Genomic DNA, 16868 nt, shown 5'->3' with positions numbered 1-16868 from the left:
AGCAGGTTAAGAACCCAACTAGTATCCATTGAGGATGTGGCTTCAATCCCTGGCCTCACTTGGTGGATTAAGGATCTGGCATTGCCATAGCTGTGGTGTAGGTCCCAGGTGTGGCTGGGATCCTGCATTACTGTGGATGTGGTGTAGGTTGGCAGCTGTAGCTCTGATTCGACCCCTAGCCTGAGAACCTCTATGTGCCACAGGTGCGGCCCTAAAAAGAAAAAAAAATGTGTTCCACAGACAGCATGCTGACGGCCCCAAGGCTGGATTTGATTGTCTCTGCACAACTGTAAAAGGAACAGGTCAGGGAGAAAAATGGTGCTCTTGAGGCACAGGGCCTTCTCTGTGCCAGGCGCTGTGTGTGTGTGCCTATTAGTAAAGTGGATTCCATAATCACACCCATTTTATGAGCCAGGAAACTGAGACTCAGAGAGGTGCGGTAATGAGCCTAAAGTCACACAGCTGCTGGAAAACATGCCATTTTCTTCTCCCTCCCAATGGCCCCAGTACCCCCACCCCAGGTTAGTCCCAAACACTGGAGTGGGATGGGCTGATGCCAGCAGCGTGAGGGGTCCCTCTTGACGAAAGCAAGAGGTAGTGCAGGTCCCCTAGGTAGAGTCCCACTCTGGGAACTTGACCTCCTAGAAAGGATTCTCTGGGTGGGCCAGCTTCATGTCCTGGTTGCCCACCTCACAGAGGAGCCACATGATTGGCTGGGCTCCGTTGCCCCCAGAAAGACCCTAGCCAAGAAGTTCAAGGGGAGGGAGCCTTGAGAGAGGGCCTGGCAAGCGGCCACCAAGAGTCTGCCAGTCCCCTGCCCCGCTTACTCCCTCTTACTGCCCTCCCTCCCACGATGAATCAGGGTGGTTCAGAGCTGGAATGTTCCGGGACTCTGGGGGTCAGCTGGGTGCAGGGTGGGGTGGCTAGCCCACGAGGTCTTTTGCCCACAGAAGTGGTCTTTGGATGGAAAGTTTGAGAACCACTGGTCTGGAAGCCTCCGGGTGAGTCTGGATGCTTTTCCACTTCTAGGACTTTCACTGCAGACAGGACCCTTCCTGGTGGGGCTCTTGGGGAGCAGGGGGTGGGGCAGCCCCAGGCCCAGGAAGCCGTGCCCTAGGCCACAGGAGACTGTCTTCTCGGGGACTTTGGGGCAGATCTGCTGGATGGTGGGGGGCGGGCGGGAGGATGAAGAGGGCTGATTTCAGGAATGTTCAGGCTTGAGTCTCTGTCCTTGACCGACGTCCCATTCTCTCCTCTTCTCCCCTCCCAGTGGTGTCCCAGGGAAGAAATGTGGCACCATCATCCTGTCTGCTGAGGAGCTCAGCAACTGCAGGGTGAGTGGCAGAGGGACGCCAGGGCAGGACTGGGTCTGGGTGGGGATGGGGCAGCGACAGAGGGCAGTCCACCCTCCCTGTGACCCTGGGGCCATGCATGTCCTTGGAAAGACTAGGGGAAGACAGGTCTCCTCCCTCTGACCTGGCTGATGTAGAAGTCCTCAACCCTGGAGCCAGAGGCCACCTTCCCTTTTATAGTAGAGCTGCCTGAGGCCCAGAGAGAGGAGGGAACTCACCCGCAGTCAGCAGCAGAGCTGAGCTGGGAGCCCTGGTCCATTCCCCATCATGGCCACTGCTCACTTGTCCTCAAGCCAAGACTGCCTTGGCACCAACATTGGCGGCAGGGGGGCTTTTTCAGTCTTGGAGCCTGGGTGCTTGGCATTTAGTTGTCATTTTTCACTTTTAGCTTTGGAGTAGGGTGACACCCTGTATGGGGCTGAGGGAGTGTGTGTGTGTGTGTGTGTGTTGGGAGGCCAGAGTCTGCAGTGCCAACCAGTCCTTGGTTTTACTTCTTCCATGAGACTGTGGAAAAGCAGGGGATGGGAATAGCTAGAGGGTAGCTGAGCCCCCAAGAAGGGGCCCAGGGGGCCCAATGGCTATTAATGATGATAAATGATAATAGTGATGATATCTTTTGTCTGACAAGTGTTGGGCTTTTTACATTTTATCACTATTTCTGACCATAATCCTAAGAGGCAGGATAACCATTGTCATTCCCATTTTATGGATGAGAAAAGTGAGGCTCAGAGAGGCTAAGTCCCCTATTCAAGGACAATAAGTGATAGAGCCAGTGTTCTAGTTCTAATGCAGATCAGCCTGATCCTAAAACCCAGGCTTATTCCACCAAACCACCCAGGCTTGCACGCCCCTTGGGAGCCACAGGTAGGAATTTAGGCACTAATGAGGAGGAGAGGCAAATGCAGCAACAGTGTGAGCACAAGACCAATTCTGGGGTAATCTGGGAACACAGCTTCCCATGGGGCTCAGCTCAGGTTAGAACACCCAGGAAGGATGAGGAGAAACAGCATTTTTTTTTTTTTTTTTTTTTTTGCTTTTTGCTTTTTAGGGCCACACCTGTGGCACATGAAAGTCTTCAGGCTAGGGGTCAAATCAGAGCTTCAGTTGCTGGCCTATGCCACAGCCACAGCAGTGCGGGATCCAAGCCATGTCTGCAACCTACACCACAGCTTATGGCAAGACCAGATCCCCAACCCATGAGCAAGGTCAGGGATCGAACCCAAGTCTTCTTGGATGCTAGTCGGGTTCATTACTGCTGAGCCACCATGGGAACTCCCAAAAAGCATTTTCTGACCTTCCTGAGAAGTCAGTGTCACTACTATATCCATTACTTATCAATATTTACCATATTATAAATTAAAATTGAAGAAAAAATTTAAATTATGTATAAATTCATTTCAAAATTACAATAGTCTGAGTTCCATCATGGCCAATGGTTAAGGATCTGGCATTGTCACTGCCATGCGCTGGGGTTCAATCCCTGGCCAGGAACTTTTGTGTGCCGCGGGCGCAGCCAAAAAAAAAATTTAACCCATTAGAGGTTAACAGAAGTAACATCTTTTTTGAAAAATAACTAGATTTGCCAAAATCAAAGCGATTTAGCTGGGGAGTTCCCTTGTGGCTCAGCAGGTTAAGGATCCGGCATTGTCACTGCTGTGGTACAGGTTTGATCCCTGGCCCAGGAACTTCCTCATGCCTTAGGCACAGCCAAAAAAAAAAATGTCCTTTAGTGGAAAGACTGCTTTGCTTTACATTTTTTAAAAAAAAAATCTCTTAATACCTGGTTTAACAGAAGAGCTAGATTCTCCTCTCTGCCTCTGCAGTCAATCTGTTATGCTATCACTGTTGGATAATTTCTAGAAAATTCCATGTCTTACCAGCGTTATTATGAAAATAGCTTTGGCCTCATGGGCTCCCATGGGGGTTTCCAGTTCTTACTTTGAGAATGGCTGGTACATATGGAGGTTTAAATTGTTAGTTGACATTAACTGAGCAACACACTGTGCTAAGTGGTTTACAGTATTGGTTTATTTATCTGATGTCCTATAATATGTAATGTAATACGTAGTATGATGTATTATATATTGTAGCATCTCATGTATTATGGTCCCCATTTTACAGAGAGGTTAAGGGACCTGCCCAAGGTCACACAGCCACTGAGTAGAAGAGATTGTAACCCAGGCAGTCTGGTCCTAGATCCAAGGTCTTTAACACCTAGGCTGTAGTGTCCCAAATTTTGCTTTCATGGGCTTCTGGTTGGAGAAGAAGGCACAGAATTGATAGGACAGGGTGGTATAGCAGTGACTAAATCAGCTCCAACACAACTGCTCAATCTGGTTTCTCCACGGGTCTGTTTACCTACTGAGGGTCTGGAGGAACTTGACCACAGGACTAAACCTCCCCCACGTAGACACCCAGCAGAGGGCGTGACGTGCAGTAGGTGACCCAGAGGCTCCGGCATGAAGCTGTGATCAGATGACTAGGAAGCACAAACCCAATGTTCAGGCTCATGATGAAAACTCCTACATCCGTATATGCTGGCGATCTGGACACTACTGGAGTTCAGAAAAGGGAGAGAACCCAGCCGACATGTAGACGAGATCTTGGGTTCCCGCTTCCTGAGCTTCAGTTTCCCCGCCTGTGTGCTGGGACTGGTAGGGCTGCTGTGAAGATTAGAGGAGATGGTGAAGGCGACCGTGCCTGACAGGGGCCAGTTCCTAGTGGGCGTCTGGGAAAGACTGAATCTGAATTCCCGGGGAACCTAAATTCAGCCTGCTCCCCCACGCTTCTAGCTCAGCTGGTGACTCCCTCCCAAGTTTATAATTAAATAAAGTAATACAAGTGAAAGTGCTTTGGAAATTCTGAAGCTCTAGACAATGCTAGGTGCTGCTATGGGTCTAGTTCTCCAGGATTGGGCAACAGTCTGCCTTTTATACCCATTAGACTCCCCTTCCCCCTCCCCCTCCTTCCCCCCTCCTCTCCTCCCCTCCTCCATCCAGGGACGGCAGCAGTTTCTTTGATTTAAACTGTTTCAGAGCCAGTGGGGGGCGGGGTCTCCCTCCCTTCCACTTGAGATTGTCAGCTCCTTTTCTTTGGGGGAGGGGGGCATCTTTGGCTGAGTTCTGTCTTTCCCTAGAATATTTGCAAAGGAAAAGAGACTAATTCCCAGCATCTGGCTGAATTAAAATAATTACATCTGCACGGCTTTGCTTCTGTGGTTCCAGCATTCAGTGGGAGGATCAAAGGAAGAAGGTGGGGTCTGAGCGATGGTTTTTCATCAGAGCAGGGCTTCCTGAATATATTCTGTCAAAGTAGACATACCCGCCCTTCATCCTTGGGGAGGATGTGAGCAGGCAGGGACCAGCAATGGATTAGAGTGGACTCCGTTGGGTCATCCTCGTGCTTTGATGGGTTATAGAAAAGCCCTGCTCATCTAGAATTTAAATACCAAGAAAGTTCCAACAATCAGAATTGGATCCCAAATGTTATTCTGTAATACTTGCTGTTGACAGAGATGAGCTTTATATCCTGAAGGGCCTCTGAAACACCCAAGAATTCATTGTGCTCAGCAGTAAGGCAATTATTATTCTGTGTAACACTGACCAATATTTGTATCATCCTCAGGATTGCCTGAGACTATCATGTTTATAGTCTATTTGATTGTCACCACGGGGCCCCGGGGGCAGGGCAGGAGTGAGTGACCCAGGGTCACTCAGAGAGGTGGAAGTGGCCTGCCTCAGGTCACTCCTCCCTTGGATGGAGGCATCAAAATTTATTACATTCACTCTTTTCTAGGAAACAATATACTTAATACTGCCGTGAACATCCTCACAGCGGAATCGTTCCATTTTCCTTTGAACTTTAGTTGATGGACTTTGATTAGTATCCCAGGCTCACGGAGGCTCAAGGAGTGGGAGGAAAAATGGTCAATCTGGGGTTTTCAGACTCTGAATGACCAAATCAAGGTACACAACTGATTGGATTGCTCAAGAAGTTGGTCATTAAGACAGCAGTGGAAACCTGCTTGACCTCCACGTGGTTATTACACTCAATGTCTAAGACAGGCCTAGACCACCGTCTGGGTTAGAATAAACGCCAGCCCATGAGGTTTCTGCTGCTGTCCCTGAATGCCTGCACCCCAGGACTCTTGCTTCTGGGCCCCTCTGTGAATATAGAAGCCCTCCCAGAGGTCACCATCACAGAATCACCTCCACCTCTGAGCTGTGTTCCCTTCTGCGGGAGTGCTCAATTTCAGAGCTAATGATTATTATTATTTTTGGGGGGCTGCATTTACAGCATGTGGAAGTTCCCAGGCCAGGGATCAAACCCATATATGAGCCTGGGCAAGTTACTTAACCTTTCTGTACCTCAGTTTCTTCATTTGTAAAATCGCTTTACCTGGTGGGGTGTTTTTTGTTTTTTTGTTTTTGCCACTCTGAGGCATGTGGAGTTTCCAGGCCAGGGATCAGATCTAAGCTGTAGCTGTGGCAACCCTGGATTCTTTAACCTGCTGTGCCAGACAGGGAATAGAACACCAGAGAGACACCACTGATCCTATTGTGCCACAGTGGGAACTCCTTATTTAAATCTTTGATTTGATGTATCATGGATTTTTGCATTGATTTTGATATTTTAAATATCACATTAAAACGTCTTTGTTTTGAGGCGTCCTCTTGTGGCTCGGTGGGTTAAGGATCTGATGTTGTCACCATAGCAGCTCAGGTCACTCCCATGGCATGGGTTTTATCCCTGGCCCAGGAACTTCCTCATGCCTTGGGTGCAGCCAAAAGTAAATAAATAGAATAAAACAAAATAAAATCTTTATTTTGATGACTAAGATTTTTGGAGTCCCTTAAATTTTGCCCTTGCCTATCCTTGCTCTGACCCTGGGGGCTGCTGGCGAGGTCCAAGCCAGAGCAGCTTTGCAGTCTCCCCTCTGGGGTGCCACTACTGTCTCCCAGCCTTCAGCCCACCTGCCGACCTCTGGGCCTGACCTCTGACCTACATGGCCCTCTCCTGGGTCAGTGGGGGGCTAACATGCTAGAGTGGGCCAGGCCACCACCCCAGAGAGAAAGGCTCTTTGCTGTGGTCTCCCCAGCAGCCTGATTAACATGCGGAAAGATGCAAATTGAAGCAATTCTGCTGTTTTAGAAGAACTTAATATGTTTTTTTAAAAGATAGGGTGAAAAGGCAGAAATTGCAGAAAATTATATATTGCAGGAGTTGCTTTATCTTCTGTGCAGTTGATTCCAGAGATGCTTCTGGTTTGGAAAAGGCATTTCATGTGCTTGGAGAGCCCCATTCTCAGGCTGAGGGTGCCAAACAGCAGGGCTTCTGACCCTCAGCCAGAATTTGCTGCTCTCTAATCCTGCTGATCTGGTGCATTTTATTGCCACTCCCCCAGACTCTTCCTGGGGTCACAGGTAGATCAAAGGTTGATTCCTTCATTAACCCTTATTTAAGGGGAATGGTCAAAGCTTAGTAACTATGGAGTTCTGTCTGACTAGCATCCACAAGGACGCAGGTTTGATCCCTGGCCTCACTCAGTGGTTTAAGGATCCAGGGTTGCCATGAGCTGTGGTGCAGGTTACAGACACGGCTTGGATCCTGAGTTGCTGTGGCTGTGGTGCAGGCCTGCAGCTGCAGCTTCGATTCAACCCCTAGCCTGGGAACGTCCATGTGCCGCAGGTGCAGCCCTAAAAAGACAAAAAAAAAAAAGTTTAGTAAAATTTGACTGTTGACATAACTCAGAGCCACCTTCAAAAGAAAGTCAAGGGCTCCCCAGGGGCTGCACACCCAATAGGAAGCTGGTCTTGATTACAGCCTAGAAGGCTCTCTGAAGCTCTGTCTCATGCCCATGGAGCAACAATAGCCTGATACAGTTTATCATGATGGGCTTTTGCCGAATGGGCCCAGGTCTAGTTGGTGCAAGGGAGGACAGATCAGGTTGAACAAGTAAATAAGCCCAGCAATGCCTCACAGAGATATGCCATGGAGGGTGGGGGGTGGGGATGGGGGGAATGGTGTGTGGCTTACTGGGGGATTTTTACAGTCAGATGAATTTTGGAGCCTTTTTTTTTTTTTTTTTAATTTAACTAGTTTGCACAGAGGAGTTCTTTCTAAAATGGATTTCACACTTCTCTGACTTCTCAAACTGAGGTTGCAGAACATAATTAAACTTATCTTGATGATTCAGGGTCATCATTTGGAATCTCAGTTATTGTAGCTGGTTGGTCTAGGGGTGTGATTCTTTATTAATCTTTGGAGCCAGGAGTTCCCGTCATGGCGCAGTGGTTAACGAATCCGACTAGGAACCATGAGGTTGCAGGTTCGGTCCCTGCCCTTGCTCAGTGGGTTAACGATCCGGCATTGCTGTGAGCCGTGGTGTAGGTTGCAGACGCGGCTCGGATCCTGCGTTGCTGTGGCTCTGGCGTAGGCCAGTGGCTACAGCTCAGATTCGACCCCTAGCCTGGGAACCTCCATATGCCGCAGGAGTGGCCCAAAGAAATAGAGGAGAAAAAAAAAATTTTTTTTAATTAAAAAAAAAAAATCTTTGGAGCCAGACAGTCTTGTTTCAATCCCAGCTTCTCCTCTTACTAGTTTTGTGGCTTCCCAGTTAACCTCTCTGTGCCTCAGTTTCCTCAGCTTTAAAATGAGAATAACAGGGAGTTCCCATTGTGGCTCTGTGGGATAAGAACCCAACTGATAACCATGAAGATAAAGTTTCAATCCCTGGCCCTGCTCAGTGGTTAAGGATCCAGCATTGCCTCAAGCTGTGGCATAGGTCGCAAATATGTCTTGGGATCTGGCATTACTGTGGCTAAGGCATAGGCCTGCAGCTGCAGCTCTGATTCAAACCCTAGCCTGGAAACTTCCATATGCAGCCCTAAAAAAGAAAAAATGGGAATAACAAAAGTACTTATCATAGATAAACGCTAACCGAACATTGGCTGTTTCGTATGGGTCAGCCCAGTAGTAGGTCGTACTCTGCAGGTGTTGACTCCCAGTCTTTTTTTTTGCCACATGAGGAAGTTCCAAGGCCAAGTATCAAACCCTAGCCACAGTGGTGACAACACCAAGTCCTTAACCACTAGGCCACCAGGGAACTCCTTAGCTGTTCTCTGCTAGGCACTGTGGACTGGTACCCAACATGCACCGTCTTCCTTAGTCTTCTGAAGGGGCTCATAGAGGGTATTATTGTTCCATTTTTCCCTCTGCACTGGGTCCCACAAGTTACATAGCCAGTGTTGTAAGGAGCCCATCAGGTTGTAGGCCTTCTTCTAGACCTTGGGATAGAAGTCTCCAGAGAGGCATTTAAAGTGCTCCTTCTGGGAGTTCCAACTATGGCTCAGTGGTAATGAGCCCAACTACTATTCATGAGGTTGTGGGTTCGATCTCTGGCCTTGCTCAGTGGGTTAAGGATCCAGCATTGCCGTGAGCTGTGGTGTAGCTCTCAGATGTGGCTCGGATCTGGCATTGCTATGCCTGTGGTGTAGGCCGGCAGCCACAGCTCTGATTCAACCCCTAGTCCGGGAACTTCCATATGCTGCAGGTGTGGCCCTAAAAAGAAAAAAAAAATAAAGTTCTCCCTCCCTGCAGCATGGGGTAGGGTTGGAACTTTCTCCTGAGGAGAGAGCAACTGCTTGGAATGGGCTTAGAAGGCTAGAGATCTTTCTGGGACGGTGTGAGAGAAAGCCCTGAAGTCTAACTGCCTGGGTTACCATGTCTGTGTGATCTTGGGCATATGAAAACCTCTAAAAGCCTCAGTTTCCTCATCTATAAGATGGGGACACTCGAAGAGTTACTTCATACAGTTGTAATGAGGATTCAGTGAAACAATGTATGTAACGGGAAAAGCCTAACAGTGCTGAGCATGGAGCAAGTGCTCAGTAAGTCAGCCATTCTCCCTTCCAGGTTGAGGCCTTAGGTTTCTTGAGAGGTTCTCAGATTCCTGGGGCTCCTAGGCCTTGGAAGCTCCCAATCCCACCTCCTTGTTCCTCTCAGGCAAGCGATGGTGAGGGACATGAAAAAGCCATCATTACCTGGGCGGCTCCGTGTGCTGGTCGCTGTGTCCCAGCACCGCCCCTCAGGACCTCCCTTCAGGGGACTTTTCCAGCCCAGGCTCACCGGAGTCCAGCCCTGCCCCAAGTCCAAAGAAATCAGTGATTCTTTTTTTTTTTCTTTCTTTTTTTCACAGCTGCACCTGCAGTATATGGAAGTTCCCAGGCTCACGGTCACAGCCACACGCCACATGCCACACACGCCATAGCCACAGCAATGGCGGATCCGAGCCGCATCTGTGATCTACACTGCAGCTTGCAGCAATGCCAGACTCTTAACCCGCTGAGCCACAACAGGGACTCTAAAATCAATAATTATAAAGACAGAGGGAAGCAGGCCTCTCAAACTGTAGTGTGGTCTGTGCTGGAAGAGGCATGGCTTTGAAATCTCATTGAGCTCATACATGTTGAATTTCCTCTCATTGTTTACCAGCTGGTTGTCTTGGGCAGGTTACCTAGCTTCTCTGACCTCCAGCTTCCTCAATAAAAAGCAGCAAAGGATTATTCCAAGGACTAAATAGGATAAAGCTGTAAAGCACTGAGCGAAGTGACTGGCCCACAGAGATGGCATCTAATAAATGTTTGTTGAATGAATGAGCGAGCGAGTGGAAGAATGCTCTGCGTTTGCTGTTGTCCTTGAGGGAAGGCGTGGGAGGTGGTAGAGGTGGGAGTCCAGCAGGGACAGAGGCCACACACTCTGGTGGGGGGTGGGGGGCAGGGGTAGAAATAGCCGAACCCGCATAATAGCTTTTACACACACAGCTGTGTGCGCCATATGCTGTTCTCAGCACTGTCCTTACACTAACTCATTTCATCCTCACAACAAGTCTATGAGGTAGGCCTTGCCTGTACCCTCATTTTACAGATGAGGAAACTGAACACAGAGAGGGTGGGTGACTTGCTTTAGGCCACACGCTCACAGGGGATGCAACCTGGCTCCAGAGACCAAATTCTTAAGCAGTATACTGTCCCCATTGCCCCAACCTTTGACCATGTACTTCAATCTGTGGGACGTTGCATCTTTGACTCTGCCACCCTTTTGATTCTCATGGGCTGTGGGACACTGATCTCCAGCATCCCTCTTTCCCCCGAAGGGCACAGCGTGGAGACCTGGGTGACTTCCCAGACAGGCTCTGGCCCTGGAAGGCAGGCCAGGCTCCAGGAACTATCGAAAGGGCCCTGGGCTCTGGTCCATTGGCAGTTGATTTGTCAGGAAGCAGAGCTTTCAGGTCGAAGAGACCACAGGGGGATGAGCGGGGAGGAAGACCTGGGGGCATTATCCCTCCGTTGGCCACAGCCAGCAAGAGAGGAGGGGCCGTGTGAGAGTCGGGGCCCTCACCAGGGGTTCCTCGGGCTCTTGGGCTGAGTGTGTGGTCAGCCTGGGCAGTGAGCTGATCAGCGGTTGTGAGAAACCCGGGGCTCTGTTTGGTGAACTTGTGGGGGTCACTCCCCACTCTGAGCCTTGGGCCCATCAGCTATAAAATGGGGGGCTTGTGACCCAGCTCATCTGCCTCAGAATTAATTGGACCTCTTGTGAGTCAGTGCCTGTGAAAATGATGCTTATGCTTGAACGTCCTCCAGGAGCCACACAGACGTGTAAGGGAATGTAGGCCATGTGGACCCCACAGGCTCTGGGGTTCGGTGACCAAGCTCAGAGTGGCTGGGGTTAGTCATTTCCCCTCCCTGAACCACTCAGTAAAATGATGGTGGCACCATGTGTGCGAACTTTGACCACGTGGGTGCAACGTGGGCCTGCGCTCTGCTCCAAACTGCACACGTGGTCTCATTCCACCTCATCACAGTCCTCTGAGGTGTGTACTGTGATCAGCTAAGGTTATAGAGGGGAAACTGAGGCTCTAAGAGTTACCTCCCTTGCCCAGTCACACAGCTATGAGTGGTAGAGCCAGGATTCAAACTGAGGTCGGGTCCAGACCTCACCTGCTTCGCTGCCCAGCTGTTCCGCCAGACCTGCCAGCAGGGGAGTTGTTGAAAGATGAAATGAGTATTGGCTCAGGGCCTGGCGCCTGGTGTGGGGCACGGGTGAGACGCTGCCCTTTCTAACTGCCTTGGTGCCCAGAATCCTCAGGCCCTGGAGCTGTGCTCCCACAGGGACCGGGGCCCTCTCCAGCCTCCTGCCGCCTCACACCCCTGTTCTCCCTCCCTCCCACCAGGATGTCGCCACGATGCAGTTCTGTGCAAACAAGCTGGACAAGAAGGATTTCTTTGGGAAGTCTGACCCCTTCTTGGTGTTCTACCGAAGCAATGAGGACGGAACGTGAGTTTGCAGGGGCACAGGATCGGGGGTGGAAGGTGGCAACTTGCCAGGCGGGGTGGCCCGGGCCATCTCCTCCTGGGGCTGCCCTGGGGCTGCCCTGGGGCCCCTGCTCTAGAGATGGCAGGGGCTCTGGGAAAGGCAGGGGCTCCAGGTAGCACCCTGGCCTCACAGATGGGGCTGGGGGGTGGGGTAGGGGCAGCTTCTGAGCCCACAGCATCATCCTGAGGGTCTTAGCAATGGTGGGTGCTCAGCACGTCAGAGATGGAGGGAGTGGGCAAAAACAGGGCAAAGGTGGGAACGAGAGCCCCTCTGAGAACCCATTCCTTCACCCCTGTCTCTAAGCCTCACCCTCACCCACCCACAGCCTCCTGACACCCTGAGACCACACATTCCCCCACGATATCACACTCAGTGTGGCAAATTCGGACCTTTTCCCCAAATGGCTCCACACTCTGCCAAAGGCTTCATTCAAAACCCTTCACATATTTTTTTTCTTTTTTTTTTGTCTTTTGTCTTTTTAGGGCTACACCTGCGACACATGAAGGTTCCCAGGCTAGGGGTCCAATTAGAGCTAGAGCTCTAGCCACCGGCCCACACCACAGCCACAGCAACTCGGGATCTGAGCTGCATCTTCGACCTACACCACAGCTCATGGCAATGCCGGATCCTTAACCCACTGAGTGAGGCCAGGGATTGAACCCATACCCTCGTGGATGCTAGCCGGGTCCATTGACTGTTGAGCCACAACAGGAACTCCCCCCTCACATCTTTGAAGCCCCATTTCCCTCTGTCCTCTCCCTAATCTGGACGCCACCCACAATATGATGGAAAGACACACCACTCATTTGGCGAATGTAGGTCAGCCATGTACACAGATTCTAGGTTGAGGGTCTGGGGACCTAGGTCCTCTCCACCAATCTGTTGTGTGACCCCAGGCAAGGATGCTCCCTCTCTGGGCCTGTTTTCTCATCAGTAAAATAATCTGTTTGGATTAGGTGGTCTCCATAGTCTCTTTAAGCACCACAGCTCTGGGAGGCTTTGGCCACTTATGGCTGGAATTTGCAGAATAAGGAAGTGATGGGGCCAGGGAGGTTAATTAGAGAAACGCTGCTGGAGAAGGGGCACTAGGAAGCAGATTTTGAAGGAGAGGAAGAAAATGGGTCCACAGGGGTGGGGGGTGGGGGAGGAGGAGCCAGGAAGAATAACAGGCTAGAGAAATAGCGTGTGCAAAGCAAGTGTGCCCTGAGCAGAGGGCTGGGAGGCCTCCCAAAGTCCCCCAGAATCTGAAATCCTGTGTGTGTGTGTGTGTGTGTGTGTGTGTGTGTGTCTGTCTGTCTGTCTGTCTGTCTGTCTGTGTTGGGGGGCAGGGCAGAAATAGAGAGGAGGGGTGTTTCAGTTCCGGGGAAAACTGATTTTTAAGCCTGAACGTACAAAACAAAGGGAATTAGGTATGATCATTTGCATAACAAAAGGATTCTTTGTCTCACCAAAGGACTCCTAGCAGGATTTCTTTAAATAATTCTTGTTGACTTCAACTCCACTCGAGGGAGGGAGGAAGAGGCCTGAGTGATGTTCTGGGCACCCACGGAAATGTCCACGCGGGCCCCCCGCCCCCAGAGGGGCCACCCCGGGCTTGTGTCCGAGGTGAGGGCCGGCTGGCCAGCTGGAGGCGGGGATTCTGGTGGCGGAGCAGGAGATGGGTGTGTGGCGGAGTGTTTGCCAGTGATTATTCTAGCAGAGAGATGTGTAGGATGGATGAGGAGGGGGCGGGGGAGAGGGAGAGACTCGTGACTGACACGGTGAGCAGGTGGGAGGTGCTGCGCAAAAGCGAGCTGTGCTGCAGGGCGGGGGGGTGTGGTAGGCAGGGGAGGGCGCGGGGAGGGGAGGACCGGGCCGAAGGACAGTCCAAGACCTGGCGCAGCAGAGCCTGGGCAGGGACTGCGGTCACAGCCCCCTCCTGTCAGTGGAGCCACGGGTTCCCCAAGTGTTGACAGTGGCAAAGGCGCTGGTCAGATGAGGGAGGCCACGGAGGTTTACTGGGGGGCAAGTTTCCCTTGAAGCATGGGCTCGGGTCGGGGGAGGTGGGGGGGTACACACCGAAGGCAGCTGGAGAAACCGATCCAGAGGGGTGCGGGGAGTGAAGTGTCACGCCTGCCACGCCGGGAGGGCCATGGAAGGAAACAGCCACAGAGCAGCCATGTGCTCCTGGCACCGCGCAGACCTTGTCCTCTTCAATCAGAATCACCCGTCTGGGAGCAGGAGTGTGGTGATGGAGAACCAGGACAATTATGAGCTGTGTCACACTCGGCGTCTCCAACCCCATGGAACTTTCTGGGAGGTGGAAAGGTTCTGTATCTCACTGTCCCCTGTGATCGCCATTAGGTACACACAGCTGCTGAGCCCTGGAAAGGGCCTAGTGCGCGGGAGAAACTGAATCTCTCATTTCATTTCCTCTTAGTTAATTTGAATGTAAATAGCCACGGGTGGCTAGTGGCTGTCATTCCTGACTGTGCAGCACTACCTCTGAGGCTCACTTTCTTGGTGTGTGTGATGGGGATAATCAGAACATCTCCCTCGAGGGAAAGCCGGGAAGATTACATGAGTTAACCCCAGTTATTAGAACAGGGGGCCTGGCAGCGTTAGTCACGGTTTTGGGAGGCCCAGTCACTTGCCCAGGGCTGCATAGCTGCCAGCTGTGGTCCTGGGACCAAAACCCACATCTGTGTAACCTTCTTGGTGTATACTCCCCCACACGCTGCCCCAAGTGTGTGTCGAAAGGAGTTGAGCCGGGAAATGACTGCAAAGGTCATTTCCACGCTAGGGCCTCATCTCGCACAGCAGGTGCATCAGGGAGTCTGAGGGGCTTGTGGGTTCCGTGACTGGGGGCTAGAGGGAGCTTAAAGAAAGTGGTTTCAGGCAAGAGTCTGAACAGAAAGCCAACCACACAGAGCTCAGGAAGAAAGACATGGAGGAGAAATGAGAATATAATAGCTTAGAAGCCCTGGTCAGGAAGTTTGGCTGGCAAGGGAGAGGCATGAGAGAAGGCAGTGGCTCCAAAGAAGTGGGCAGTGGGGAGGCTGGGAGGGTCCAGGGCAGGTCTGTGTGATGCTTCCAGATGGGAAGTCAGGGCCTCTGGGCGGTCGGATCTCCCTCCCCTCACCGACAGTTGCTGCTCCTGATCCTCCCCCCTGCCACCCCACCACCCACCCCAGGCTCCCCTTCTGGCCCCAGCTAAGGGCAGCCGTGGCCCCTCCTCTTCCCATCCCCATCCCTGTCCTCCTCACCAGCTCTGGGGTGTGTGGGGAAGTCTCCCACGTGTACCTCACACTCCAGCGGGTGGGCGAGAAGGAGCACAGAAGAGGAACACTGAGCCGCAGTGACAGGAATGACATTTTGACTTGAAAATTGCCAGAGAAGAAATGGCACAGGCTGTGTGGGCTCGGGTGGGGCCTGGGCGCTTTCCTGGGTGGCCTTTCCAAGCCAGAAGGTAGCTGGGCTAAGGCAGAAAAGTCTCCAGGGACAGTCCCTGCCCTATACTCCCCCTGGGCTCCCCCCTCCGTGGAGTAGGATAGGCTTCTGGAATAGGGCCAGCCAGGCATGGCATGGGGGGTGGGCAGGGGTGCTGGATTGGGGCTTAGCTGGGATGAAGCCAACTCTGCACTTTCAGTTTGCAAAGCAAGCTCCTGGATTCAGACTAAAAGAGCTGACAGGGTCTTAGAGATCACCTAAGCCAAGGGCTTTATTTTCACTGGCTTGAAATGCCAGTGAAAGCTATAGAAACTCTCCTCTAAGAGATACACTTATTCATTAGTTCATTCCAAAAAAAAAAAAAATTACTCAAACACTTACTAAGTGCCAGGCGCTATTCTGGGCACTGGAGATATACCAGTGAACAAAGAAGACAAACCCCTGCCCTTACGGAGCTTACATCTTAGTGACAGGCTGTAAAAGAAGTCAGGAGAAAGATAGGCCATGTCAAACATCAGATGATGACAGATGTGATGGGGAAAGCAGCATGGAAGGGGACTAGGAGGTGTCAGAGTCAGGGGACCAGGGGCTTATACATTTTAGATAATGGTGCTCTGGGCAGGTGCTCACGTCAAAGACATGACATTTGAGCAAAGGCCTGAAGGAAGCGGGGAGGTGAACCATGAATGTGGCAATCTGGGAGACGATGCTCCAGGCAGGGGAACAGTGAGCACATAAAACTCAGACATCCAGTTCCACCGACGCTTCCAAGGGTTCACAGACCCCTAAAACCCGTCCCCAGACCCTTCCATGGATCTCAGATGAAGAGAGTCTGAGAGTTCCTGTTGTGGCTCAGTAGATTCAGAACCTGACTAGTATCCACGAGGATGTGGGTTTGAATCCCGGCCACCCTCAGTGGGTTAAGGATCCGGTGTTGCCATGAGCTGCGGCTCGGATCTGGCGTTGCAATGGCTGTGGCAAAGGCCAGCAGCTGCAACTCTGATTCGAGCCCTGGTCCAGAGCCCTATCTCCTGACACTCCCCCTGATGCAGGAATCCTCACTGGAAATGCAGGAAATGGATGTCTAGGAGCTCCCTGGGGGTGCAGCAGGTTAAGGATCTGACATTGTCACTGCGGTGGCCCGGGTCACTGCTGTGGTGCAGGTTTGACCCCTGGTCTGGGAACTTCCACATGCTGTAGGTGCAGCCGAGAAAACAAAACAAAACAAAAAGAAATGGCTGTCTAGTTTTGCCTCACAAAGCCATTGTTTCTGCTGTCTGGCAACTGCTGAGATGAAGCAGCCAGCCCCTCTGCTGACCTGGCTTCTGCCTCCCTTGGGGTCGGGACTGACAGCCTTCCCTCTCTCCTTTGCCAGGTTCACCATCTGCCACAAGACTGAGGTCATGAAGAACACCCTGAACCCAGTCTGGCAAACTTTCTCCATCCCTGTGAGAGCCCTCTGCAATGGGGACTATGATCGGTGAGACAAGAAAATGCCCTCCACCCCGTATAAGTGTGGGAGGCACAGTCACGGGCACGGGGACAAGGGCTGGCCCATCCGTTCGAGCAGAGCCTCCCAGGGTTGCATGCGGGTGGCCATCTGCCTCCCTGGACATCTCCTCCCAGCCCTGCCCTCCCCACGCCCCCCTCTTTCCTCCCAGTCTGACGTTCCCATTAGAGGAAGCCCTGCCCCAGGGTGGGGGGTTGGGAGGT

General features: G+C 51.7%; 1 protein-coding gene across 15 annotated transcripts in view; it reads left to right on the top strand.

Moving 5' to 3' along the window:
• Positions 1-16868, top strand: part of CPNE5 (copine 5) — a 112641-nt gene that overhangs the window by 46067 nt on the left and 49706 nt on the right. For 9 of the 15 annotated variants that reach the window (XR_014810003.1, XR_014810002.1, XR_002345691.2 and 6 more), the window contains exons 8-11: positions 951-1001; positions 1271-1334; positions 11584-11687; positions 16531-16635. Coding sequence is in view for 10 of the 15 variants with exons in the window: in XM_013977863.3 (XP_013833317.1) it covers positions 951-1001; positions 1271-1334; positions 11584-11687; positions 16531-16635 (324 nt within the window). In the remaining 5 variants the exon portion in view is untranslated. The remainder of the gene's footprint in view (positions 1-950; positions 1002-1270; positions 1335-11583; positions 11688-16530; positions 16636-16868) is intronic. The other 6 variants (XR_014810004.1, XR_014810000.1, XM_084967919.1 and 3 more) reach the window with 1 other exon arrangement.

This window comes from Sus scrofa, chromosome 7 (genome assembly GCF_054392235.1).
Source record: "Sus scrofa isolate SSC_HxYL_T2T_F1_AM1 chromosome 7, Sscrofa_HxYL_maternal_Yorkshire_Landrace_v2.0, whole genome shotgun sequence".
Classification (NCBI taxonomy): Eukaryota; Metazoa; Chordata; class Mammalia; order Artiodactyla; family Suidae; genus Sus; species Sus scrofa.
The sequence above is the reverse complement of the archived record's forward strand: the minus strand, read 5'-3'. Positions and strand labels throughout refer to the sequence as shown.